This window comes from Scardinius erythrophthalmus (assembly GCF_964197995.2).
Source record: "Scardinius erythrophthalmus genome assembly, chromosome: 17".
Taxonomy (NCBI): Eukaryota; Metazoa; Chordata; class Actinopteri; order Cypriniformes; family Leuciscidae; genus Scardinius; species Scardinius erythrophthalmus.
The window spans coordinates 5,682,849-5,708,988 of record NC_138237.1 but is presented as its reverse complement, the minus strand read 5'-3'; the positions used below and the strand labels follow the sequence as shown (position 1 = coordinate 5,708,988).

At 37.4% G+C, this 26,140-nt stretch overlaps 2 protein-coding genes across 4 annotated transcripts in view; both read left to right on the top strand.

Moving 5' to 3' along the window:
* Positions 1-502: 502 nt before the first annotated feature.
* Positions 503-17,802, top strand: LOC308705863 (uncharacterized protein). Its single transcript, XM_081391140.1, has 4 exons — positions 503-614; positions 964-1,080; positions 14,870-14,989; positions 15,182-17,802. The coding sequence occupies exons 2-4, from the start codon at positions 1,023-1,025 to the stop codon at positions 16,378-16,380; spliced, it is 1,377 nt and encodes a 458-aa protein (XP_081247266.1). The 5' UTR covers positions 503-614; positions 964-1,022; the 3' UTR covers positions 16,381-17,802.
* Positions 17,803-24,005: 6,203 nt separating this feature from the next.
* LOC308705862 (uncharacterized protein) overlaps positions 24,006-26,140 on the top strand; it is a 4,487-nt gene continuing 2,352 nt past the window's right edge. For 2 of the 3 annotated variants that reach the window (XM_081391138.1, XM_081391139.1), the window contains exons 1-2: positions 24,006-24,156; positions 24,455-24,574. In XM_081391138.1, the coding sequence (XP_081247264.1) occupies positions 24,517-24,574 (58 nt within the window). In that variant the 5' untranslated portion in view covers positions 24,006-24,156; positions 24,455-24,516. Of the gene's footprint in view, positions 24,157-24,450; positions 24,575-26,140 lie in introns of those variants that run through there. The other variant, XM_081391137.1, reaches the window with a different exon arrangement.

Below are 26,140 nucleotides of genomic sequence, written 5' to 3'. Positions count from 1 at the left end.
GAGAGAAGTAGCTACAGCTTCAATACTCTTCCGCAACGCGCATTATTTTTGTTTATTAAGTGCCAAAAGCTATATATTATACCTTTAACTGATTTAATTTACTGTGTGTATCAGACTGTGATTTTATTGTTATTGGTATAAATCTTACTTGCATTGAGCTGTTCGGACAGAACTGGAGTTCTGGATGTTTTAATATAAAACTTTATATAACTCACATTTTTTATTTTATTAATAATACTTACCATATAAATTTAAAATGAAGTCAAGATTTAAAAAAGCAAGAAAATCACTTCACGCAACAGTTGAAGGAGTCCAGATGGTAAATACAATTGCAAACTCCTCATCAGATATTTGAAGTTTGATTCTTTATCCCAAATGAAACATATTTGGGAGATACATACAAACAGATCTTATCTTGTTGTCTTGGAAACTAAACTATGAAGGTAAGGGAGTTCAATATGGTTTCCGCCAGTAGAGGCGCTTGAGCAACCGAAGCAATGACACACATCGAGTCTAGGAGAAGAAGAGAAGAGAAGTGAGCGAGGGAAGGGAACATAAACATGAGAAGTGGAACACAGCAGTTCATTCTGCTCTAAATCTGCTGTTTTCAGACTGTGAGTACATTTATTTCTATCATTTATTAGGAGAAATCTAAATCCAAACAGAGAAAAGAGCCAGTTAATTTAGTGAATCACTCAGAAATGAATCAAAATGAACCGACTGATGTTGTTCATTAAGCTTGTCAAACGTAAACTCGTCACTGTTTTTTCACGTTACATTTTGTTAAGATTATTAGTTGTGTTTTCATTTTATGTAATAAACAAATGAAACCTGGTAAACAGAGTTTTAATGTATTTAAAATCATATCTATTGTAAGAGCAACATAAACATCAGCTAGAGGAGTTGTGCTTTTTATAAACAATGAGAGTTTAAATGCTGGGGAATATTCCCATCTTCCCACAGGAGAAGAAGCAAGCAGGAGGAATTACTCCAGGAGAAACTACTGACATACTATTGTAAAGATGGAGATTAAGGAAGAACCCTGCATAATAAAAGATGAAGATACAGAGGAACAAATAGGTTGGTGTTTTCCTTCATTCTCTTTAATGACTGATGAGGAAGATTAGGTGAAAACTCACAAATCCTTCTGAGACCCAGGCATAGACTTTTTTTTTCTTCTTTAGAGGACATTATATTTTAGCAAATTTCTCTGAGATCTTCATACATGTCACAGTCCTGTAAAGAGCATATTCAGGGCTTTTCAGAGATACCAAATGTTTAGAAGTTTCTCCATTAAAACTCTCTCTCTACTTGGACTTTAAATATGACTGACAATGACTGGATGATCAAATTGACCACTCTTATTGAAATATTTAATTATCATTAAAATCTACGTAATTTTCAAATTGTCATAAATTAACATCTCAGGAAACCGTTATGGGGTTTCAAATCAGAATAGGACTTATAGCATGTTTATCAGGCATTTTGGGGAGACAACAAGTGAAAAGGGAAAGAAATTGCACATCAATATTCCTTTTAAATATAAGATATTTTAATGAAAATGTTGCCAAGTTAGTTTTTTACTACATGTGGCCACAAGAACACATTTATATTCAATGTAGACATTATATAGAATGGGACTACATGTTTATGGCATTTTTACACTTATAATGCTTAAAGTAAAACAGTTGATCAAATCATACTGTTATATCTTTCATAACATAGTTCGTTATACTTCTGTCAGAAGGTTTTGGGAGATTGCTGCTCTCCCTGCTCTTATCCATGCTAGGCTGCCTCTTGCCCAGAACAGAATATTGTTGACATATGGGTTTTGCAGGGCTTCGCGTACACAAACTCACTCAAGTTTAGTCAAAGCCCAAAACTAATATACTTCTTGTATTCTACTCCGTAAGACCTTTCAAGCTTTCAAATGACACCTATTTTGTGTTGATCAAAGCTAGTTGGCGCCCCCGGGCACTGCGGTACTCTCCGGTTTAGAGGGATTACTCAGCACTCGTTAAGAGTTGATTAAAATGGTTAGATGTATTTCTCAGCTTTAAAATTATACATATTTTGTGTTATTCCATTCAGTGGTTGCCTGGTAATTTGATTATGATTTTTTTTTTTTTTTAGTACACTTCGGGCTTAAAGGGTTAACATTACGTTGAAACTCTTAAAGTGACAGCAGCCTAATAAACCTACTGTTTTTTGTTTTCTTTTTGTCCTCAATGTTGATCTAACAACAAAAGAAAGAGAGACTCACTCACTGCTCTTGATTGGTTGAGCCCTGCTGGAGCAGCTCTAAATATTCACTGTGCTATCAAATTAAAGATAAAATATTATAGAGCTATAATATGAAGAGGGATTGTAGCCGTAGCTCCTACAATACATTTTAATAGGCATGAAAATAACTTAAAGAAATATCTATTTGCTAAGCCAAACAATGTAATTCAGATTCTTCGTTTTCTCTTCCCAATATGTAAAAAAATTAAAAATGCATTTAAAATAGATATAGTACTAAAAATAAAAATGATCGGTATCTGGCAGAGGTGTGGACTCGAGTCAGACTCGAGTCATGAATTTGATGACTTCAGACTCGACTCGACAAAATGTACAAAGACTTGCAACTCGACTTGGACTTTAACATCAATGACTCGTGAATTGGCCGTGATACGGTGTATCGATACTTCAAAAGTATCGCGATACTCGGAAATTAAAAACATCACGATACCTACATTTTTCAGTATCGATACTTAAAAAAAAAAACCTCCCTATGGACCTCTGTTTTTTTCTTGACGCACGCAGCAAAGAACCTGCCGCTGTCAGTGTCATGTGACAAAACACTACAGCGAGATGACTGCATGTGCGAGCACAAGTGGTCCACGACTCGTAGACAAATATGACGCGAGGAGTGACATATGGAAGTACGTTGCCTACCTTGCTCTGTTGCACGGTGCACCGATACCTCAAAAGTAAACCGGAAATTAAAAACGTCACGATTCCTTAATTTATTAGTATCGATACTTCTAAGAATGACCGCGTTCCAGATTTGTAAGGCCGGCGACACACTGGCTGCGTGTCGTGTCCGTTTTTGTTTCTGCTCCCATGTTAACTGCCTGCGTGACACGCATCTGGGCGCAGCTCGGGACGCGCGGAAAACGCGCGCATGCTAGAAACAGAACCGACGCCTATTTTTCACGCGACACGCACGTGTGTTGGAAGCGTTTCCTGGCAAAACAGAATAGGAAAAGATGTTCATGTTTCTATGTAATTTTGACACGAATACTAATGAATGACATTTTGATGTTTGGAAGTTTTGACATAAATACAATAAATGTAATAAAAAAAATGATCGATTTTCAAATATTGCACCTCTCAATACAGAACGAATTATTCTGTAGCCTATTTTGCCGTCAACACTGCCGACGTTGTCTTTGCTGCTATATATTTATGTTTAACATGAAGTATAGGCCTTCCACAACTCTCTCCCCACGTCAAATATATCACCAATGAGGCTTATCATATGTTACCAATATTAAACATTGTTTAATATAATCGCTGTTCATATTTTTATTCAAAGTTCAGAATCAAGATAAAGCTCAATGTTTCTTATGATAAATAAGATAATGCTGCTAAATTGATAAAATATTTCATATTTTGTTCAAATGTTTAATATATCTGCTGTTCATATGTTCATTTATTAGTGTGTTATATGATTAGATTGTTGTCCCGGTTTTAAAATAAAGCACAGCGATGATATTTGAGAGTGTTTCTCCCTTTTCAGGAAAAGTATCGAAAAAGTATCGAAATCGCAATACTTGACTTGGTATCGGTATCGAAACAATAATTTTGGTATCGTGACAACACTAGCCTGTATGACATCCAATCACTGTAGTCCCACGTTGTTATGATTCGACAGCATCTAACGCCCGTTTCACACATAGGCTACTACTCCGTTTGCAGTGCGTATGCGCCAGCGGTGCGTATTTTTTTCTGTGCCCATGTTAACAGGTTAGAGCTTTCACACTGCATGCGGTTGCAGTCCGTCGATCCGTTCCAGGTGCGGTGCGTATACAGCAGTGCAGAGATCGTTTCCGCACCGAGTCTATTTCTGCTGTGCTGCACGCACTGAATTAAAGTGACAGCGCATGTTTCGTGGTCAAAATGAACACAGATTGACCTAAAAATGTAGTAATTTCACCATAAATGCGATTAATTAAATAAAATGTAGTAATCTCACCATAAATGTATTTAATTAAATACTATTTCATTTTAAGACCAGGGTAAAGCAAGGAAAACTACAATTTACCTCAACAAGGCGACATAATGAACGATACTCGTCTCATTCGTGGAGGTGGAAAAGCATGCTCCTTGTGACATGCGAGATTTATTGTATTAATTTAAATATAAAAGAAAAGGCATGAGAGTCGGCTGTTTTTTATATAAGTAGCCTACATGGTTAAATATTTGACCACTTGCTTTAGGAATATAATTAGAAGTAATGCATTGAATAATAGGCCTATGTTGTTTAAATTGTGTTTAAATGTGCATACGTCTATTAAAGAGTGTATATGTGTACAAAGAGAATCGCAATGCTGAGACGTTAAGACCGGGGTAAATCAAGGGAAAACACATATCAACAAGGCAACATAATGAACACTCGTCTCATTCGTGGAGGTGGAAAAACAAGTTCTTTGTGACATGCGAGATTTATTGTATTAGATTTAAATTATGCAAAAGAAAGAGTATGAGTCTGCTGTTTTTGACAATTTTAAGTTCTAATTTAAAATGTAGGCTATGCGCTTTTAATATAAGTAGGCCTACATGGTTAAATATTTTTGAGACATAAGTGTTCATTGAATCGATTGTAAAATCGAAAATTGAAAAATAAAATGCCAAATATGGGCAAATCCACGGACAACTAACTGGCATTAGGACGAACGTAAAGAGGGCGCGCCGCGCCTGACACGCACAAGTCAGCAATATTTCTGATGATTTATTGGCGTGAAGTTTCGCGCACAATGACTAGTGCAACATTCTCGAAAAGCAATAAGCAGAGTGGACTGCCATAGCAGCATATATGAAAAACATTACCTCATTTTTCAACATGGCTGTGTTTACGATTAGAAATGTCAAACAAATTCCGTCTACGTAGGCGATAGACCGTTGCCCGAATCTGTATCTGAATGCATGAGACTGTCTGAATACCGGGAAAATTCACAGTTTTGTAGTAAAAAGAGACACATTATGCAGAAGGATCATTGCTGTTATGCGTGTTTGTCAGAGCCTGCAGTTGCAAATGACGCGCGTTCGCTGCGGGCATAAGATGACGAGCTGGACGCGCTCTGAGAAAAGACCGTTAAAATCGATTCCCTATTTTCGTTTTCGAAACTTGCGTTGGTTGGTCCGATTTTCGAACGTAAAGTGACAGCCCTAATTGCAAGACAACCAATGAAGCGCAACAAGCAACAACGCGGCAGTTGGCAAAATTATACCGAAGGTAGTTTCGTTTGGCTATAAAAATTACGAGGTAGTCGACAAAAAACGTGTTGCAATTTGAAGTTGCATGAAGTTGCACAACGAATGCTAAGCACCTTATCGGATGTAGCCTACCGTAAACTTCAAATAATAGCCGAGTCCCCAATAGACGCCTCTCTCTCTCTCTCTCTCTCTCTCTTTCTCTCTCTCTCTCATACACACCAGTCATGGAGGCATTCCAATTATATTATCAGGTTGGTCCAGTTTTTCAGAAGTGATAATTTTGAGGAGTGAGGATTTTATTAATGACATGTTTAAAAAGTTTTAGGTTAAAACGACCCATGTCTAGGGACTAGAGTGGACTGAAGCTGCATGCTGTGCATTGTTCTAGTGCAATATGCTGTTGAAATACAAGCATTTTTTGTGAAAATTTAATTTTCAGTTTTTTACTGTATTTGATTAATGTCATTGTATAAAAAGAGGTTTAAATAAATACAAATCTTACAGACATACATGATTTGTATAAATTTTATTTCTGTGGTAAGAAGACTTGAAATGACTCAAAACTAAAATGGTAGGACTTTGGACTCGACTTGAGACTTGTTGGCTTTGACTTTTGACTCGACTCGGGACTTGTCTCATCTTTGACTCGACTTGACTCGGGACTCGAGGGCAAAGACTTGAGACTTACTTGTGACTTGCATAACAATGACTTTGTCCCACCTCTGGTATCTGGCTTGTTCTGGAAAAAGATTGGTGCATCCCTAATTTTGGGAATTTAATATGTTGCTTTTAGACTCGATGGAAGTGAATGAAGACAAACGGCATCATTTCACAAATGAAGATGGAAATGCAGTTGTTTCAAAGCCTGAAGAGAATTTCACACAAAATCGAGCTGGAAAATCTGGAATCGAAGGATCTTTCACCTGCTCCGAGTGTGGAAAGAGTTTCATATATAAATCACAACTTAACAGACACATGAGAATTCACACTGGAGAAAAACCGTTCACATGCTCTCAGTGTGGAAAGAGTTTCAGACATAAAGGACACCTGAAGGAGCACACAAGAATTCACACTGGAGAGAAAAGGTTCTCCTGTTCTGAGTGTGAAAAGAGTTTCCGTCGCAAAGAGGACGTTAATGTGCACATGAGAATTCACACTGGGGAAAAACTGTTCACATGCTCTCAGTGTGGAAAGAGTTTTATTCATAAAGGACACCTAAATGTGCATGTGAGAATTCACTCCGGAGAAAAACCTTATACATGCTCTCAGTGTGGAAATAGTTTCACATCTAAAAGCATTCTCAACAATCATTTGCACACTCACTCTAGATTGAGATCATTCAGCTGTGATCAGTGTGATAAAACATTTGTTTTGGCATCAAGCTTAAAAACACACCTCAAAGTTCATGCTGGTGTGAAGCCTCACTTTTGTTCTTTTTGTGGACAGTGTTTTTCACGACTGCAGAATTTAAAACAGCATGAGCGTGTTCATACTGGTGTGAGACCTTATGTGTGCTCTGAATGTGGGAAGACCTTCACTACATCCAGCAACTTAAAATCACACCAGCGAGTTCACACTGGAGAGAAACCGCACCAGTGCTCACACTGTGGAAAGAGTTTCTCTCGGTCAGATTCCTTGAAATCTCATGAGAGAGTTCATACTGGAGAGAAACCGCATCATTGCTCTTAATGAGAAAAAAACGTTGCCCAAAGTTGTATAATGAGCAAATGTTCATGTTCAAATCCATTACTTACAAGAGAAGAATAGACATTCATTTGACAGGGTTCCCACAGGTCCTTGAAATCCTTGAAAGTTTGTGAATCTAAAAATAAAATTTCAAGGCCCTGGAAAGTTTTTGAATATAGACATGCATAGATACGGGTCCTAGAAAGTGCTTGAATTTATTTATTGCAAGAAGTTTTCTGGAATAAATGTCATATTATTCCCTCCGGTCCGCTAATGTATTTCTCCAACACTTCGTGGCCTATGCATACTAGCTTTCTTGATTTACGTTAGTTACGTGCATTTACGCATTACGGTAGGTACTTTGTGTTACGTTGCCATGACGTTGCCCGCACAAAACTACTACGATGGAACCTCAACGTTTCACAGGTTCACACCGAACCCAAATATGTTCAGTCAATGACTGTATAGTGTGTTCAATAAACATAAAACATTTGTGATAATCTGTTGCCCAAATATTTTGTTCATTGTAATGTTGAATTGCTTTGCTTGTTAAGATAATGTCAACCCACGAGGCAAGAAAAACTTTAAAGCATGTTCATATATCTTAAAACTTCTGGTTACATGAGCTTAAGCTCTTTTCAATAAAATCCAGACAAAAGTTAATATCAGATCATTTTAGAATACAGTATAGGATGCACCGAATATTCTTCAGTTTTATGCAAAACAGAAACATGACAAATAGAATATCAGATCTCTGTCATATGGCCAAAAATAAATGCAAAAAAAATGTACTTGGGGACTGTCTCTAAAATTACATACGACATTGATATACATGTTTCTAACTTCAATAGCATTTGAAGAGAATGACTTCCAGTTGTGAAAACCAACTGTAACATGTCCATGTTGTTGTTAGGCATGATGCACACCTTTTAGATTCTTGATATTTAAGAAAATAAAAACTGTAAAATCATGTGTAAATATTGCTATTTTTCACTACCATGTGCACAAAATTGTCATTTAAAGCTCTTTAACATCTGAAGAGAAAAGTCATTCTCATATCAAGTAAAGGTACTGTTAGCAATGGAAACGCAAGCCAGATTAGGGTTTACCGTCCCGAATCGTTCTGGACTGGACTGTACTACTCAGTGGAAACAAGCTCTTAAATGTGTGATTTTACTGAAAGTTTGTTCCTATATATGTTTAATCTGACAAGTTTAGAAAAATGTATTTGTCTTGATCCAATGGCTTGTGACCCCTTTTTCTGCTCAGTTTATACATTTAAAGTAAATAATTTTCAGTTATGGATGTTGAATTAAAACTAAAAACAATTCAGTGAAGTTAAAAAAGTAAAAAGAAATATACAAAAATGTAATCTGTTCTATTACAATCTAACACTTCCAACAGAAAGATTATTTTTTCCTTCCAAATTGTGTATCATTAAAAGGAATTTTCTTGCTTTGTAATATTTCAAAGAATACAGTAGCGCAGTGATGACGTCAGAAACTAAAGTCTAATTCGCCGCTGGTTCCTTTGAGATTTTCCTATGGGGTTTAATAATGTTTTTTTTTTGTGTGTTTTTTTTATTTTTTTTATTTATGAGTACAATAAAGCTTATGATTAACATAACTTGACCATACTTTGACGTTTTGTTCTACAATGTAAACGGCATACACTGTCTTAAAACTTGTTGCAAAAAAAAATTAAAACTTGTTACAAAACGTACATTTTAGAAAATGATGACTGCTTCAAAACTTGTCTGATATGAGTATGTTGAGTGTCATTTACAATGTAGAATAAACGTCAAAGTATGGTCAAGTTATGTTTACCACAGGGTTTATTTTACTCATAAATTTAAAATCTTGAGGGAACCAGTGGGCGGGGCTTTGACGTCATACTTCAAAGCCCGCTCTAAACTTTCATTTTAGACATAATAACATATAAGAAAGAAATGTTCAAGATTCAGTTCTAACATTTTGTGTACCTGTAGATTATTATGCAACAATCTGACACAAAGAACTGGAGTTTTTAAGTTAAATGTGTAATAATACAGAGACGGATGCAAAATGCAAGTAAAAACTGTTTATTAGATCTCAGTAGTATAAGACAACAGGTCAGAGAACAAACCCACAATATGACGCAGGGACTTTGACGGGCAACCCGGTGATGGTGTGCTGTGATCGGCGTGCTCAAGAATCCAGGGAACAAACAATCCAAACGAAGATAATGCACAACGAAGATAATCCACTCGAGGAGGGTGAGAGATGAACACTGGAACAGGACACGACACCGGGGAAGCCACAACGATCTGACAACATGAGACCGTGATCACTGAACATATGGAAAGGGAAGTGATTACAGCTGGTGCTAATAATCTACCTGAGGTTGGATACCACGCCCACACACAAACACACAAGAGAGAGACAGTGGATTCATGAGCAAGTTTATTAGAGATGGATCGGAGTGGAATGGTCTTGGTTGAAAGCCACACGTTTTGACCAACAATGTATATGGGAGGCTTAGACCGGTGGCGATCGGCCTTAGATCTGCGCGCCCCCACCTCTGGATGAAAGCGTGAGCGGAGGGGACCGCAACTTCGGATTCCATACTGGGAAAAATAGGTGGCTGGAACCATAAACTACATTCAAACGGAGAGAGGCCCGTAGATGACACTGGTAACGAATTGTGAGCATGCTCCACCATTGAGAGTTGCTGAGTCCAGGAGGAAGGATTCCTAGAAACCAAACATCGCAACACTCTTTCCAAATCTTGGTTGGCTCTCTCGGTTTGGCCATTGCTTTGGGGATGAAACCCCAAAGACAGACTAACACTCGCTCCCCGTAACTTACAAAATTTTTGCCAAAATTTGGACACAAATTGGGGCCCCCTGTCGGAAACCACATCCATCGGGAGGCCATGTAAGCGAAAGACGTGATCTACAACAGTAACCGCTGTCTCCTTGGTGGAGGGTAATTTAGGCAAGGGAATGAAATGAGCTGCCTTCAAGAACCGGTCCACAACGGTCGAAACGACCGTCTTGCCCTGGGATGGCGGGAGGGCGGTAATAAAATCTAACACAATGTGGAACCAGGGTCTCAAAGGCAGCGGTTGGAGTAACCCATCTGGGGGTCGATTGGAAGTCTTACCAGTGGCACAAACCGAGCAAGACAAGACAAAACTGCGAATGTCATGAACCATATGTGGCCACCAGAATCATTGCTTGACCAAAAAGCTGGTGCGGTTAACTCTTTGATGACACGCCACATTGGAATAATGCCCCCATTGAATGACGTCGGACCGATATCCCTCTGGCACAAATAATTGATTCGGTGGGCAACCGGGCGGAGGCGTTACCCCTTCTAAGGCCACTTTGACCTTCGATTCGACTTCCCATGTGAGTGTAGAGACAAATAAGGTCTCGGGTAAAATGCACTCGGGAATGGACGGGCGTTCGGATAGGTCAGAAATATGAGATAAAGAAGAACCCCAACAAAAAAGAACCCCACCCCCGCTGGAGAAGAGGAAGGACGAAGGAACCCGGATGCCAGAGAATCAGAAATATCTTTCTCCACAGCCTCCCTTTCTGGGACAGAAAGTGAAAATAACTTGCCCTTAGGCGGAGACTCACCTGGCAGTAACTCTATAGCACAGCCATAGGGACGATGCGGAGGAAGAGAAGCAGCACGGGACTTACTGAACACCTCCTTCAGGTCGAGGTATTCTGTGGGCACGTTAGACAAATCCACTGCCTCCTCCTGAAACACAGAACCAGACACAGATGAACAAGCAGACAATAAACAGGACTCATAACACTTGTTACTCCATGTGGATATGGAATTGTGACCCCAGTCGACTCTGGGGTTGTGTTGAGTGAGCCAGGGGTGACCAAGAACCACGGGTGCAAGTGGTGAGTCCATGAGGAGAAATTATATTGTCTCAGTGTGATTGCCAGATGTGATGAGTGTGATGGGTTCTGTGGTGTGAGAAATGTTGGGAAGTTCTTGACCATTGAGAGCGTTGACAGATATGTCATGTTGTGCATGAGTGAGGTGATAGGAATCTGGAGTCTGTGAGCGAGCTTGAAGTTCATGAAATTACCTTCTGCTCCAGAGTCAAGTAAGGCTTAAGTGTCATGCGTAAGGGTTGCCCATCTCAGTCTTACCGGGAGGAGGGTCGATGATGAGGTCTTCTTGGTGGAGATCCCATCCGATTGTAGTCTCACATTTACTACCGGTCTTGATCTTTTACCGGGCAGGAGTGGATGAAGTGACCCGCTCTGCCACAGTACAGGCAGAGTCCTTGGGATCTCCGCCTTTCTCTCTCTTCGCGGGAAAGCTCGAGCTCTCCCCACCTGCATGGGCTCGTGATCGAAAAACTAGGCTGACAGTGTTCCCGCCGCTGGCACGCGAGTCCTCCGTGCCGTACTGAGGTCAGTTCGATTTAGATTCGATTTAGGTCAGTTCTACCCGATTTAGAGCGTCGACTCTCAATGCTAGTTCCACTAGTCCATTCAAAACCGTGGGTAGATCCAGAACATAAATTTCCTTTTGAACACGGTCAGCCAGCCCATGCAGGAATATGTGGTGGTGGCGCAATGGATAAGACACATGCCTCTGGTGTGAGAGACCCGGGTTGGAATCCACTGTGAGACACCAATGTGTCCCTGAGCAAGACACTTAACCCCTAGTTGCTCCAGAGGCGTGCGACCTCTGACATATATAGCAATCGTAAGTCGCTTTGGATAAAAGCGTCAGCTAAATGAATAAATGTAAATGTAAAATGTAATGTCCCACTGCGCCTCCTCATTCAAGTGACACTCTGTAGCCAGGGTGTGGAATTGGATGGAATATTCCGACACAAAGCAATCTCCTTGGCGAAGGTCTGCGAGTAGTCTGGCCGCCTCCCTACCCGCCACCACACAATCGAAGACCCTTCTCATCTCCTCGGAGAGTGTCTGGAACGAGGTGCAGCATGGATCCTGGTTCTCCCACACTGCCGTTTCCCAAAGAGCCGCTTTACCCGACAGCAATGTGAGTACAAATGCTACCCTCGACTGTTCACGGTTGAAAGTCTGTGGCTGCAACGAAAAATGCATGGAGCATCTAGTAAGAAAGGCTTTGCAGTAGTCAGGTTCACTTGAATAACCCTCTAGTGTCGGTAGTCGTTAGCCTGGAAGCCAGCCGAACTTAGCCCGTTCCACAAAATGTTTAAGTAAGGAAGTTCGGTCTGGACTTGATCCGTTGTGGTGCTATTATGCCAGAACAAAAGTTGTTCGGGCCAATAAAATTGTCAGGACGGCTTTAAATGATGATGGACAGATGATCAATAGTATCGTAATCATCCACGTCACCAACGAGCACTTGGGTTGAATTTGTTTACAACAAAGATGACTGCCGCTGAAGAATTGAGATTTCACGAGTTCACACTTACAAATAAGTCAGATAGAATAAATGCATATTTGGCATACTGTCCGAGGAGAGGCTCCGGGCTCGGTATTCGGTCCGAACCCAAAGTACTCCCCCCGTATTCCAGGCTGTGGAAGAACAAGCTGAGAGTGAGTGCAGGGATGCTGAAAACTGTCAAGGAATGTTAGGTGAGTTGACAGAGTGAATAAATGTATGCTTCCTCTCATGCTGATTAGGTAGACATGGTAATTGTTTGATGACAAGTTGAGAGATGACAAGACTCGAGAGATGAACTAATCATTTCTGTTTCTGCTACTGACAGCATAGTCTCTATGGGACTGACAGGAAGAACGAAAGACTCGGACCAGAACCCGAAGACTCGAGAGATGAACTAATCATTTCTGTTGTTTCCAGTACAGATTCAGAACCCATATGTTGCGTAATGCGCATGCGCGGTCAACACAAAATGAACTAATCACTCTCTGAGACAACTCGGTAGTCCCGAGTCATATTAAAGATTCGTTCAAATTGAACGAATCGTTCATGAACGACACATCACTACAGTGGATTCATGAACTGTGACAAAATGTCCATATCTCTGAATTGCAAACGATTCCTTTGTCTGTAATTTGCACATATTCACACGTTTAATCGATGTATGATTACAGCAATAAACCCTCATCAATATTCATTCAGCTTCTCTCTGAACTGAATTGAAGAATTAATAGTTTAACAGTGCTGGAACTATAGAGCTAATTTCTGATAATAACCTCTTTTGAAAAGATAAATTAATTATTTGATTGTCATTATTTAGAGTTGGTTGCAAGAAAGTGTTTGAACTTAAATCTCTGTTTCTCATGTTTAACATTTGGGAAAACTTAACCTAACATTGTATTATTATTTCTTACATACAATTTGTAATAATTTCAAGTTTAGTTAATATTGTTATAGTAAATTTTGTATTAAACTGAAATATATGTATATTATGGCTTGTTTCCACTGAACAGTACGGTACGGTTCGAGTCGGTAAACCATGAATCGGCTAGCGTTTCCACTGCCAACAGTACCCTTACTTGCTAGGCGTGGTGTAGCCCTTTGCCTGAAAGAAGCGATCGATGTCATTTTCGCGCGATGAAGAAAGCGACATAAACAGCAATGGATGACATACAGCAGATCTTGTTCTTGCTTCTCGGCATGTTTGCCACAAGAAGCCAAGTGCCGACATTAGCCGTTTCTCAATAGCGAGAATGACTCCCGAGGACGCGAGTCCGGTAATTCTTCAAAGGAACAGCTCGTTCTTCAAAGCGTCACTCAACTCGCTCTGCTAATCCGGTTATCTCTGTATGTATATTTTAGCCAACAATAAAACGCAATATGTTATAAAACACCACTCTGCCTCTTTTCTTTTTCATTTAAAGAAATCTTAAACATTATAGCCACACAAATGTGGTTCAGGCAACGCGTATTGATTATATTCTCTTTTTGTTAAATAAAAAAAAATAAAGTTTTTAAAGTGATTAAAGTTTTATCAATAATAGCCATTATAAAAGTATAAGTAAAAGGTACAAGAAGCTATACAACAAGAAATAAAGCAAACAATTCAGTCAAACATACAAAGTCAGCGCTCTAGTCTAACGTTACAACGGTAAAGTTAAATAACCTAAATATAAAGTTATGTGGCCAGGGAACAAATTATAGATTCACAAGACCAAAGATCGCCCGTTAGATATACACAAGACGAATTATATCTCATGTTTAACCACTACTGAGATGCCAGAGTCAGCGGCAAACGTCAGAAGGACCAGCCGAGGAAAGGCTGTTCCAGGCGGGGTACATGAGCGCCGAGCTCCCAGTGATTGCCTGGATCTCACAACCTGGATCAAATTTTCATAAATCTTTATAAATAAACCACAGATTTGAGCTTTAAACAACTACATTCTCACCTGAAAAACTCTTAAAATTACGTATATAAAAAAAATGGCGCTTCTTATGCTGTCATTCCCCTTGTAGCACGCGCAAGTGATTATTCTCTGTCAACCAATCAAAGTTCTGCAGTGAGTCTAGCTCCACCCTTTAGTACTGTACCACTGTGCTAGGTACCTCAACGGAAGGGTGAGGAATTGTTTCTAAATGACTATTTGATCAAAACACTTAAAGCTGGATAATTGACAGTGATTGTAAGGGTGATGATCATCTGCTAAATGAGCAACAACGACCACAATTCACTCCTTCAGTCAGTGAAGCTCCCACAGCCGTTCATGAGAGTTTAAATGCTGGGGAATATTCCCATCTTCCCACAGGAGAAGAAGAAGCAAGCAGGAGGAATTACTCCAGGAGAAACTACGGACATACTATTGTAAAGATGGAGATTAAGGAAGAACCCTGCAGAATAAAAGATGAAGATACAGAGGAACAAATAGGTTGGTGTTTTCCTTCATTCTCTTTAATGACTGATGAGGAACATTAAGATGATTAACTGACATATAACAATAACATATAAAACTAGATACTAGACTTAAAAGTACTTAAAATTCAGGGCTCCCTGAATTTCCTTTTGTTTCTAATTTGTCTGTCTTCAATTGAACCATGGAAATTTAATATGTTGATTTTAGACCCGATGGAAGTGAATGAAGACAAACAGTATTTCAAAAATGAAGATGGAAGCATCATTTCACAGACTGAAAAGAATTTCACACAGAAACGAGTTAAAAGATCTTTCACATGCACTCAGTGTGGAAAGAGTTACGAACATAAGTCAAATCTCAAAACGCACATGAGAATTCACACTGGAGAAAGGCCTTATACATGCTCTCAGTGTGGAAAGAGTTTCTTTCAGAAAGGAAACCTAAAAGAGCACATGAGGATTCACACTGGAGAAAAACCGTTCACATGCTCTCAGTGTGGAAAGAGTTTCAGAAATAAATCACACCTTACGAAACACATGATGATTCACACTGAGGAAAAACCGTTCACATGCTCTCAGTGTGGAAAGAGTTTTGCTCATAAAGGAGGCCTTAATGAGCACATGAGAATTCACACTGGAGAAAGGCCTTATACATGCTCTCAGTGCCGAAAGAGTTTCAGTCATAAAAGAAGCCTAAATGAGCACATGAGAATTCACACTGGAGAAAGGCCTTATACATGCTCTCAGTGTGGAAAGAGTTTCAGAATTAAATCACACCTTACGAAACACATGATGATTCACACTGAAGAAAAACCGTTCACATGCTCTCAGTGTGGAAAGAGTTTCAGAAATAAATCACACCTTACGAAACACATGAGAATTCACACTGGAGAAAAACTGTTCTCATGCTCTCAGTGTCAAAAGAGTTTCACATTCAAAAGCGGTCTCAACATTCATCTGCGCAGTCACTCTGGAGTGAGATCATTCAGCTGTGATCAGTGTGAGAAAACATTTGTTGTGGAATCAAACTTAAGAAGACACCTTAATGTTCATACTGGTGTGAGACCTCACATTTGTTCATGTGGAAAGAGTTTTTCACTACTGCATTCTTTGAAAGAGCATGAGAGAATTCATACTGGTGTGAGACCTTATGTGTGCTCTGACTGTGGAAAAACCTTCACTAAATCCAGCAACTTAAAAAAACACCAGAGAATTCATACTGGAGAGAAACCGTACAAGTGTTCACTCTGTGGAAAGAGTTTCGCTCGGTCAGGAAACCTGAAAGATCATGAGAGAGTTCATACTGGAGAGAAGCCGCACCAGTGCTCTACATGTGGGAAGAGTTTCGACCAATTAAAAGGTCTACAGCTCCACATGAAGAAGCATTGCCTAAATGTGTCTAAGTGATCAAAGTTCAGATCCAGGACTTGCAAGTAAATAATTTGATATTCAGATTAAGCTGAAGTTGGAATTTATGAATCAATGACAACAGCAGCTTATTATGCCATTATCCATATCACAAACAACTCGTTTTTAGTCTCGCTGTTTAGATGTGATGCTTTGAGAACATATTGAAAACTCTTTTTGCATTGAAATCACTTGAGACTCTGCAAGATATGTGTCCGAAAGACCCACGTATCCTTATAACTAATATAGGCAAATTACACTATATGCCAAATAATGCCTGTGCAAGACAAGCCCAGACTTATGGCATAATAAATGTCATTATTATGTTCTGGAGTTCTGCATGTTTGTTCCTGTGAGTGATTGATTACAAGTCATTTAAATGTATATTGTATCAATGCAGGGAAACAGCTCATATACTAATCTTGTTTATGCTATTCAATTCTTTTGGTAAAATTTGCTATTTGTAAAATATTCAACCAGATTTCCACTTGTTAGGTCCCACAAATATCAATTGTAATTCACTTGTTACTGTTTGAAATACTGTTTATGAACCTACCTAATTGTTCCTGATTTCTGTTTAATTGTAGTCCTCAAATGTCAACATGCAGACAGAATAACTTTAATAAATCTTTGAACTGGGACATCAATCTCTCTCTTGTTTCTCTAACTGGAAACAGTCATCCATTACTACTTGTACTCAACCCATAATCCTTTGATCATCGAATAGCGCTCATACAATAATAATAATAAAAAAAAATGTGATTATTTAGTCCTAATAATAAATACATTTACTTTATTTTACATTAAATCAATGGGGTTTTCTGTTGTATTCAACATCCATCTAAAAATGGGCCATATGGACTCGAACACACACACGTACACACAGAGAGAAGATGAATTTGCTATGGAAAAGGAAATATGTTCTATGTCTGTTGCAATTCAGCAGTTAAATAGGCTACTTTATTATCTAAGAAGGTTCACAGTCATTTAAGATCTTTAATTCTATGGTTATATATATATTTTGACAAACAATTCTGTAAAAATGTAATAAATTAAATATTTGAAATTGAAAACAGTTTTAATTTGATTTTGAGTCCTGTCTCGATCCTCATGTGTTTTTATATGAAGTTATGACCATAGTTTGTTAGTTCATTTGATGTTCCTCTGGATGTCTCCATTTGTTTTCATTGCAACCACATGATGAGCTGGTTGAATTTATTGTTGTTCAAGAAACGATTCTGCTGATTTAATTTGCCTGTATGTTTGCATATGAGGACATTAATTTTATTTTTATTGGGAGAAAACAATTTCCAGGTATAGCATCAAAGACAATTTGCGTGCGCCTATGTCTTAGCAGATATTTTAAGTTTAAATCTATCTAAAAAAAATTAAGTGTCACCAATTAAATGATATTTCCAAACCAACAGTTTGTTTCTGTTTTGTTTTATGTAGGCCTAATGTAATTATAATAATTGTTTGACGGTCGGAAAAGAAAGCATTTTGCAAAGTAAAACTTTGAGGCTTTGTGTCTTCTTTTGAATGTTAAAGGGGTGGTTGATTGCTATTTCACTTTTTTCATTTTAAATACTGTGTAATGTTGCTGTTGGTGCATGAACAGTATCTGCAAAGTTGCTGCGCTGAAAGTTCAACGTAAGCAGAGATATTGTCTTTTAAAAATCAGGAAGTTTAATGCCTACAAAAACGACTCGAATGGGACTACAACGAGATACTTCCCGGGTTTTATACGTAACTAACCCATACATTTACATCAACCCTCCCTCCGGAACATGTTCTGCTGTCGAAGAGGAGGAGTTATAGTGGAGAGCTGTAGCTGTCAGGTCTTCTGTGTTCAGGCTTCCTACAGACGCTGTAGTTCGTCAACAATGGTTAAAATTTAAGTTTGATTATGTTCCTGACAATTACAATCGTAGTTTAGCTCTCTGTGCTGCGCATTTTACGGAAGACAGCTTCCAGAATCTACACGAGTTCAATGCCGGATTCAACAAGAAACTATTACTCCAACATGAAGCAGTTACAGCTTTAAAACCAGAGGCCACAACCTGCAAGTAAGATTTAATCATTTTAAATGTATTTGCCTGTATAATTTAAGACGTACGTTTTAGTTTTATCAAGGATGTAAAAAAATGCCAGCGCTGGCTTTAGTATATGACAAACGCGTACAAACATTTTGGACCCGAATTTGTATATGTACAAATTTTGTAAACGTATTTTCCATGTATACTTTATGACGTAATTTTTTGATTTGATCAAGAACGCAAACCAATGCCAAAGCTGTTTGGTTATAGTAGCTAGTTAGTTCGATGTTATTTTGTGTGTATAAGAAACGTGTACAAACTTCAAAAAATTATCGCAACAGCGAACTTCAGCTGCTGTTATCACATGTACACCTAAAGAAAACGACAAACTGAGTAAACTACCGGTAATTTTTGTGAATAGTTAAACGGTTGTTCATTCTATCAATAAAACAATATCTTTAAAAAACGGTATTACTCAGTCATGTAACGTATTCAGTTATATTAAATGTTTAATCAGGGGGAAAGCGTATCTCAAAAGCTAACAAACAGCAGTAGCATTTTCAAGTAACAGCGTATGGGAATTCTTTGAGAAAATAATAATAATTAAAAAAAATTACCATTCAGAAACGTTTAGTAAGAGCCGTGTTTGCGGAGGTTCTGCTTGACTCTCTTCATCACCGCTCTCTGGGTCTGATTCTGGCTCAAACTGATGAGGCAATATTGACACCATTACATTTGACCGGGTCCGGAGCACATGCAACTGTCGCCCGTAAAGGTAATGGGCGTGAAGATTCCGGACGCAGTTTAGCCAATTACAACATACCGGCAGAACTAACCAATCTGAGCTCATTGCCTCTTTCTGGGGGAGTGGTTTCATAGAATCAGGAAGTCAACCGGTCGTTCAAGTGACAGAGGAGGAAGCGGCTTACAATAAAGGTGAAATTTATGAAAAATAAGGCGTTTTTTAACAAACGAAACACGAAGACATGTTATATTGCAGCCCATAAACATAATCAAGCTAAGAAAAAAGGCAGTAAACCACCCCTTTAATATGTAGGCCTATTGGTTTCCGCTGTAAAGGGCACTCGTGCAACATAATCGATGACATACATCAGAGTATAACAGAGGAACAATACAGGGTGTCAAAAGGACAAAATATAGCAACACTTAAGGGCCGTACACACTGGGACGAATATCGGCGCGCGTTATTCGCCAGCGTTATTCAACACGTTTTTTGTGTTTAAACCCAAGTGATTTTCGCTGACGATGAGCCGAGTGAACATGCAAATTCATTCCCTGACATTAGATGGCGCTTAATACCACTCCATAACAGTTCTCTTTTATCAAGATTTTTGTAGTCGCTGTAGTGTTTGTCATATAGTTCTTTATGTTCCGACACCAACGAGACCAGCAGCTCTACATTCATCTTGCCTTGCATCTTCCTCGTCTTATTTCTTCCCGGCAGTGTATACTCTACTTGGCGTATATCTTCTTCGCCGTTACGTATGTGTACTCGGCAAGACCGTTTTGTGTTTGAGCGCCCCCAAGTTATGTTTTACTGTAACTTCAGAAGCTCCAGACACGTGAGCAAAAGCGCCAATCTCATTGGTCGGATAGTTTTTGACGCGGCGCGTCAAACCAAGAAAACGACCCGAGGCGTTTTTTAAAAAAGTACGCTTTTACGCGTGGCGTTTTTCGCGTTGGTGTGCACACTCACATTGGCACCCTTTGTTTAGTCACGAGGTGTTAAACGTCGGCGAATTTCGTCCCGGTGTGAACAGGCCTTTAGAATGTAATACACAACAATTTTTACCTTCCCTAAAGATTCCCCTTGTGAAACAATCAAACTTCACTACTAATTTTCGATTAAATTCATAAAGTTGAATATCCTCATCCAAAGAATCACACAAGAGTCTTCTTTATCAGAATCTAACATAAAATATATTGCTCCATAAATGTTCAGGACAAATATTTTTTTCTGCATTCATACAGTTTTGTTCATTCCTATTTATCATATTTTTACATTGTGCAGAGAGAGAGAATTCAATGCAAAAAAAAAGTATTTAAGAAAATAGTTCAACGCCGTGGTAAAACAAGCACACTTAGGCCCTTCAGAGAGCAGCCAGAAAAATGGATTGCAACTGGAAGAAAACAAAACTAGTGTTTTTCGCATTTCATGGAAAGAGAGCTCGATTGCTTACAGAGAGGCCTTAAAAGCTGCTAGATCTGCTTATTTTTCAACCCTATTAGAAGAAAATAAACAAAACCCTAGGTATTTATATGAAACAGTGGCTAAATTAACAGAAAATAAAGCATCAACCCCAGACATTTCCAAGCAGCACAGCAGTAATGACTTTATGAACTTCTTCACTCATAAGATTGATAATATCAGGGACAAAATTATAACAATGCAACTGTCTACTAGTATCGCATCAGGCAGTGCATTGTAGTTTCTCTGAGGAAAACATTTATTCATTCGTTGCTATAGAAGAGGAAGAATTTTCTAAACTAGTTAAATCATCTAAATCGACAACATGTATGTTAGACCCTGTACTGACTAAGCTACTGAAAGAGATGCTTCCAGAGGTCATAGATCCTCTTCTTAATATCATTAATTCATCTTTGTCTCTAGGATACGTACCAAAAACCTTTAAGCTGGCTATGATTTAACCGCTTGTTGAAAAAACGCAACTTGATCATACAGAATTAGTCAATTACAGGCCGATCTCAAATCTACCTTTTCTGTCAAAGATACTAGAAAAGGCAGTATCTTCACAACTATGTTCCTTTTTAGAAAGAAATGATATCTGCAAGGATTTCCAGTCAGGAGTTAGACCGTACCATAGTACTGAGACTGCTCTCATTAGAGTCACAAATGATTTGCTCTTATCTTCCGATCGTGGTTCTATCTCGCTATTAGTGTTACTTGATCTTAGTGCTGCATTTTATACCATTGACCACAACATTCTTTTAAATAGACTTGAAAATTATGTTGGCATTAGTGGAATTGCATTAACATTGTTTTAATCATACTTATCTGACCGTTATCAGTTTGTAGTAGTAAATGAAGAGATGTCTCATCGATCACAAGTTCAGTATGGCGTACCACAAGGCTCAGTACTAGGACCGCTGCTGTTCACTCTGTACATGCTACCCTTAGGAGATATCATTAGGAAACATGGAATTAGTTGCTGATGATACTCAGCTCTATATTTCTTCACGCCCTTATGAAACTTACCAATACACTTAATTAACGGAATGGATAGCTGATATATAAAAACTGGATGACTAGTAATTTCCTACTACTTAATTCTGAAAAAACAGAGATTCTAATTATTGGACCAAAAACTTCCTCACGTAATAACCTAGAATCCTGTCTAACACTTGATGGCTGCTCTGTCAAGTCTTCGTCGTCGGTTAGGAACCTGGGTGTGCTCTTTGATACCAATCTTTCATTTGAAAGTCACGTGTCTATTATCTGTAAAACCACATTTTCCATCTTAAAAATATATCTAAATTACATCATATGCTCTCAATGACAAATGTGGAACAATTAGCTCATGCATTCATGACATCAAGGCTAGATTATTGTAATGCTCTACTGAGTGGTTGCCCTGCACGCTTAATAAACAAACTACAGCTGGTCCAAATCGCAGCAGCTCAAGTTCTTACCAGAACCAGGAACTATGACCATATTAGCCCGGTTCTGTCAACACTGCACTGGCTCCCTATTAACCTCTCTAAGGGTCTAAGCGTTTTGGGGGTCCTTGAGATGTTCTGAAATGCCATATTGTGCTTTTTTTTAGTTGCTTATAAACATATTAATGAAAAGGTGTCATTTTACACTATTTTCATCACAAACAGGGCTACCATAATATGTAAGCAAAATCTATGTACATGTTTGTATTTTTGAGAGAATAATGTTTATGCATGGTTATTGAAAAAACTAAAAATGTAAGTTTCTGAAATGAGGCTACAAAACTAAACTAAATATGTGTCCACAAGACCTAGAGTTTTTGCTTCAAAGTGATGCTAAAATCATCCTGCCTACTCATTCACATAAAAACAATTCATTGATTTAAATTTTGTAAGACACTTTTTGTTTAGAAAGGCAATATGCGTGAATGATAATGATTAATGCTGTGATTCACACCTGAGAAGAAAATGACTTGCATAATGAGCTGCATAATGATCCTTTCAGTCAGGAAGTCACTGAGAAGGAAACACCAGAAAGAATGCGAGGACGAAAGAAATATATATGAAAGTCAAAAGCGCATTTTGAGTACACAGTCATACCTGGAAACAAATCCTTTTCAAATAGGCTATGGGTCATTCTAGAGAATTGTTTCAAAGTTAGAGTTGGAAACATCTTGAAAATTTTATTTATTTTTTTCCACAAATTTTGTATGCATGCAAATTGTCTAATATCCAAGGTAAACATTTTCTAGTAATTATGCAGTTAATTCTCATACTGTATTTTCAGAAATTTTGGAATATTTTCACATTTTTTTTTGGAATATACATTGTGTGTATATTACTATACTATTGTACTGTATAATATTACTATATACTATTGTAATATATATGAAGAGTTCAGATGCAAAAGCCTATAAGTGCCATCTGAAATTTTCTTCTAAAATGAGAATTTTTATCAAGATCGCATATTTAATTTCAGTAATTTCACTTTAATGACAATTAATAGGTCATTTTCATTGCCATTAAAGTGAAATAACTGAACATAAACATACAAGCTTGATAAAAATGATCATTCTAGAAGGAAATTTCAGATGGCACTTAGAGGCTTTTGCATCTGAACTCTTCATATATATATATATATATATATATATATATATATATATATATATATATATATATATATATATATATATATATATATATATTTGCTATTTTATTAAAAAGTTTCACATAAAAAAATCAAAAAATGTAATTACAATTTTAACAATATTTTAAGTGTAATATTTCTTTGTAAAAAGCACAAAGTTCATAAGTATTTCAAAGTTAAGGATTCATTAGTTTGAATATACATGGGTAACTACACAATTAAAACTAACTTTAGATGGAAATAACTTAACTCTGCTGGAAAGCCGAAACAATCTCTGTTACCTTAAATTATACGCTTATCTCTGTAAAACTGCTTTGAGACAATCTACATTGTTAAAAGCGCTATATAAATGAAGATGACTTGACTTGACTTGACTATGATAACATCTTAGTTGATAATTCAATATACCTACTTTATTTTTGACAAAACATTCCATACTATTTAACATGAGCAGGAATTGGCGAACACAAGCTTCATTTATGTGGCAGTAGTCTAGTTTGCATAAAAACACCTTTTACAAAATCTATAGCAATTTTTTTTATTGAAAGTAAAATCTTTCAAATGCAATTATCTTATCATCTTATAAGATTATCAGTTGGCTATATGTTCTTTTATCAATTGTCAGGGTTTGTTTTGTTAATTCTATGAATGGCTCAGTTAATGCTATTAACTACCATTATTTATTTCAATTATACTAATTAAAGTGTCTACAAATGTATAAAACTGACCAGGGATCAGGTAAAACCACAGACACTTGTTTATTTAGTTCTTCTCAGTGACTCCTTCATGATGGTTTGATTGAGATCATCAGTGGTGAACCATTGAAATGTTTCTTTTCTTTTTTTCTAAGTGTTTCAAAACAGTTATGACGTAATGAAGCCTTGTTAAGATAATGAGGTGAGTTTTTCATTTTATTAAATGATCAAATTAACAAATGAAACCTGGTAAACCGTTTTTAATGCATGTAAATCATATCTAATGTTAGAGCAAGATAAAAATCAACCAGTGGAGTTAAATTGTTTCTAAGCAGTTGTTTGAGCAAAACATTTGCACCTGGATAATTGAGAGTGATTGTAAGTGTGATGATCATCTGCTAAATGAGCAACAACGACCACAATTCACTCCTTCAGTCAGTGAAGCTCCCACAGCCGTTCATGAGAGTTTAAATGCTGGGAATATTCCCATCTTCCCACAGGAGAAGAAGAAGCAAGCAGGAGGAATTACTCCAGGAGAAACTACTGACATACTATTGTAAAGATGGAGATTAAGGAAGAACCCTGCAGAATAAAAGATGAAGATACAGAGGAACAAACAGGTTGGTGTTTTCCTTCATTCTCTTAAGATGAAAACTCACATTTCCTTCTGAGACCCAGGCATAGACTTTTTTTCTTCTGTAGAGGACATTATATTTTAGTGAATTTCTCTGAGATATTCATTTCACAGTCCTGTAAAGAGCACATTCAGGACTTTTCAGAGATACCAAATGTTTGGAGGTTTCAGCATTACAACCAGGGTTTGAAATAAACTTTTTCACTCACTGGCCAATTTGGCTTTTACATTTTTAAGTTACCGGACATCTGAACTTCACCTAGCCAAAAAATTAAAAAATAAATATATGAACCAGATTAACTGTGTCACAGTTGTATATATATATATCATTGAAGGTCAGCAGCAAAGACATTATTTAATCTCACTTTATTAACCACATTTACCCCTGGTTTCACAGACTTAAGACTAGTCCTAGACTAAAATGCAAGTCTGAGCTGTTTCCACTGAAATAAACTTGCACTGACTGATCTTAAAAATATATCAGTGCCTTTTTAGTTTTAAGATGCACATCGGTAATGTTTTTTTCTAAGCATGTTTATAAAAATTACTTAAATGTCCTAATTGATCTATGGTCTAATCCTGGCTTAGTCTAGCCCTGTCTGTGAAACCGGGCCAAAGTATATATGTGTAGTTTAATATAGTTAATTATAAAGTTTTGTGTGAAATTCTGAGATTGCATTTTACTGTTTTTATTCATTTTGAGGAATACTGAATGTTTTTGTGCAAGTGAGATGAGTAAATGCATGTTCACGTTTAGTCTAGAACTTAAATAACCATAATGTTCACACACAACACCTCCTCACTTTATTTCTCTCAACACAAGGACAGGAGAGCTGTCAGTCAATAAATGTGAAAAAGTAACTAGTGTTACTTATTTAAAAAAGTAACTTGGATATTTTGTTGTAAATTGGAAAAGTATTGCGTTACTTTACTAGTTACTTGAAAAAGTAATCTGATTACGTAACTCAAGTTACTTGTAATGAGTTAAACACAACACTGACCAGGACTTACTGCATGTTTATCAGGCATTTTGGGGAGACACGACGACTGAATGGAGAAAGAAATTGTATATCATATATTCTTATGAAAATGTTGCCAAGTTATTATTTCCATTATTACACTTCTTTTTTTCACATTTTGCCACAAGAACACATTAATATTAAAATTAAATACATTGTATTGAATATGGGACTACACATTAATGGCAATTTTGCACACATATATCATAAAGTAAAATAGTGCATCAAATCTTTCTGTTATATCTTTCATAAAAATGTCAGCATCAACAAATTCATCTTTGCAGCCGAAAACACAGAAAAAACGACCTAATAATTAAAATGTTTCCTTGCTATTTTTTATCTTCTCATCTTCTTAATATTCTTTATGTGTGTGCTTGAGTACAGAATAGACTATATATTACGTCTATATTAAATGCTTATTATGGTTTAGTATTCTCCTCAGTATATATTTAAGAAATTAAATTAATATACATGTGTGATTAGTCGACTAATGGCTTAAATGAACAACTACTAGTCGACTAGAAAAATCTTTA